This window comes from Gavialis gangeticus, unplaced genomic scaffold (genome assembly GCF_001723915.1).
Source record: "Gavialis gangeticus isolate Ggan-Ray unplaced genomic scaffold, GavGan_comp1, whole genome shotgun sequence".
NCBI lineage: Eukaryota > Metazoa > Chordata > Crocodylia > Gavialidae > Gavialis > Gavialis gangeticus.
Genome location: NW_017728955.1, coordinates 828,517 through 831,700, shown reverse-complemented (window position 1 = coordinate 831,700; position 3,184 = coordinate 828,517). Strand labels below are relative to the sequence as shown.

Sequence of the window (3,184 nt, the reverse complement as noted above, 5' to 3'; positions counted from 1 at the left end):
CGTTAATGATCTTTACAGAAGCAGGACATTGGCTGCTGTGGTCCCACTGCTTTATCTATGGCAGGTTAGGGTGTTACATCTTGTGTTGTGTCAGGATTGACTGTGTAGCTTTGCCAAGAGGTTAGACAATGCGTTGGGTTTGGATAGGAATAACCCTGCCTAAGGGAGTGGGAGATTGGATTAAATGACCTATCAAGGTCTTTTCCAGCCCTGCTACTCTATGATTTTATGACCCGGCCAGCACAGGGAACTCTTTCAGCTGTCACCGTGAATGCTGCTATCAAGACTGCAAGAATGCTTTCAGAATGAGAAAAGTGCATGTCTTTGCTACATGGCTACACACATATACTCTCCTTGGTTTCAAAGGCGCACATGCCACTCCTGACCAAGCCTGCAACCAAAAAAACCCCACTTTCGTGGAGAAAAAGGCCCTGACTCAGCAGAGTCGACCTGAGCTTGCACTGGGCTTTGCATGGCTCCCTGGGAATGACTGCAATGGTCAGATCAGGGTTTATATCAGGAAAAACCAGCGAGCAACTCAGAACATGGAGGCAGAACGGACACTGCTCTCCACCCTTACCCAGAGCAGCTACTGCTACACCTACTGCATTTCTAACCCACCAGGCAAGCAGACTTCACAAGTGGCTCGCCGCAGAAGACGTTCTACTGTAAAAACTTGACTCACTTCAATGATTGATTTTCAAAACATGCTCCTTTTTAATGTACAAAACAATTCTCCCACACAGTCTATTTAATTCCCAAAGGTCAGAAAAGGCTTTTTCTTACCCTTTATTTTTCCCCCCTTTTATTTTCCTTCATCCTTTGCATTAGACCAAGTCTTGAAAGCTTGGCTTTGAAAGATTTGACTTCTGAGACAGTTGCGAATGAGTGAAGTGTGGTGGGGGCAGATCAGGACTGCAAAAGGCTTTGCAAAATAATAATTTGCAACGCAAACATACTAATAAACCCTGTATATCTTACAGTTGGTTAAGAAACACCGAGGAAGGTACGTTTTCATCTCTTGGAAGCCAGCCTAAGATAGCAGTAGCTGGCTGCTAAGCTTTTAGCTACTGCCAATGTTTCCTGAACTGGCTGGGTGGTATGAAAGAAAAAATGACCTTTGTTGCAGAAGACAGAAAAAGCCCCTAAATGCTCCATATAGGTAAAAAGGTATATTTATAAAGAATCCCAGTTACTCTGGAAGCAAAGTCATTATTAAGCAGAGTACTATACCTTCTTCAGTTGGCTTTCATATTCCTCACGCAGTTCCCCTGGTTTGCTTAATTTGATGGGTGCTCTGAATATAAAGTCTGGAGAGAAAAGGGGGAGGGGGAAAAAAGGAGGAACATACTTTAAAAGGTACAATACTTGGAGATATTTTCCTTTATTCTTAAAAATGGCTAGCTATACTGTTATTTTCCATTTCAGTAACTGAAGTTTGACTCTATTTAGACATACAAGGTTCTACAGCATTTCCTTGACCGCATACATTTTGTATTACAACCCTGTTCCAGAGCTGTGTGTTAATAATACACAAGGTATTCAAGCTGCCTTCGTTACACTGCTCTGCTCCTGCAACAGCACACACAAAACCTTTTGAAGGGAGAGTGCCATTTAATAACTTCCATAGTTTTACCCTGCCTTACTTTCTGCCTGTCTTCAGACTAACACGGCTAATCACCTCTTGCACAATTCTTATCGTGATTCTCCCAGTTGCTTACTAACAATTAACCACCACAACATCCCACACAGGACTTAGTTCCATGTTACAAGCAAAGAGGGTAAGCAGCTTGCCCGAGACGTCACAATGAATCAGTAGCAGAGCCAGAAATAGCAACAACAACAATAAAATGTGCATTTTATTAGACTAACTCTAGCAAGGCCATCTACACCAGCAGCATGATATTCTCATTCCTGGATCCCTTTCTTCCACTTAAATAAAGGCATGAATCTAATCATAATATAAATACTTGTTTAAGCAAGCTGTTATATTTATCAGCACACCTACTAGATCTACCTACCATCCACCTAGCCATTTTACACTATCAGCTTCTCACAAAGCAACTTTTTCAACTATAATTAGCAAACAAAGGTTTTCTTTTCCTTGCACTGCGCTGGGTAACTTCAGCATTAAGTCGAACAAACAGTTTACTTTTAATCTAGAGCAGAAAGGAGGGGAAAAAAAAAAAACTAACAAGAAATAGAAAGTAAACATATTTAGGATATTGGTAAACAGTTACTTTTTGGCTTCCTTTCCAATGTTTTGCTACGGGCCAGCTTCCTTTATGCAGCTCCTAATGTCATCTTTAGAAGTTTCCACCTATTTTTGCAAAGCACAAGTCTGGACATGCCATACTTTGCAGTCAGAGAGCACGTTACAGTCATCCCGGAAAGGAAGCAATCTGACAAAGCTTGCATCCTGCAACCTCAATTCACCTACTTGTTATTATGAATTCAACAACGATCCATCATATTAGTATAGGCAAGCTCTAAATACAGGGGATGCGGACGGATGAGAAAAATGAGGCAACAGAAATGTGCTTTTCTTTGGTCATCATCTCCCAGCCCCAGCAGGAAGAAAAAAAAAAAGTTTGTGACTTGAAAGAAATCATACACCATAAAATTCACTGAGCCGGCATGTTTAACCCTCAAAGATAAAAGGGTGCATACTGTCCAAAGGGCACACACTTGTCTAAAACAGAAAGTTCCTTAAATAGGGTTACCGTTTGCCTGGGTTTTCCTGGACACATCCTCTTTTTTGGCCCCCTGTCTGGGAGGGTATTTAAGATGTGAGCATGTGTGGGTGTGCGCATGCACGTGCACATGTATGGGAGCTGCATGGGCAGCAGGGCTGGGGGTAGGGGGCTGCGAGCTGGGAATGAGGGGCACTGGCAGCTCAGGGGGGGCAGAGGCTTAGAAGTGAGGGGCAGAGGCTAGGCATAGGCATATCACTGCTCCCCCCCCCATCAGATACCCCCCATAGGTGTTCTCTTTTTAAATACTGGAAATATGGTAACCTTACAACATAAGTAAATTAAAACACAAGTCTCTAGCTGTTTGCAACCAAATCTTTTGCATCTGATCTTGCCTATCCATACAGTTATACAACTTTCTTGTTTGTGCACTACAAAGTTTTACTTAGGCTTAAAAAACAAAGACCTCCCCCCCCCCCCCCCCCCCCCCC

The 3,184-nt window shown here is 42.7% G+C and overlaps 1 protein-coding gene across 1 annotated transcript in view; it reads right to left on the bottom strand.

The window, feature by feature from the left end:
* Positions 1 to 3,184, bottom strand: part of RNF169 (ring finger protein 169) — a 32,460-nt gene that overhangs the window by 28,334 nt on the left and 942 nt on the right. The window contains exon 3 of the mRNA XM_019505027.1: positions 1,234 to 1,310. Within this exon, the coding sequence (XP_019360572.1) occupies positions 1,234 to 1,310 (77 nt within the window). The remainder of the gene's footprint in view (positions 1 to 1,233; positions 1,311 to 3,184) is intronic.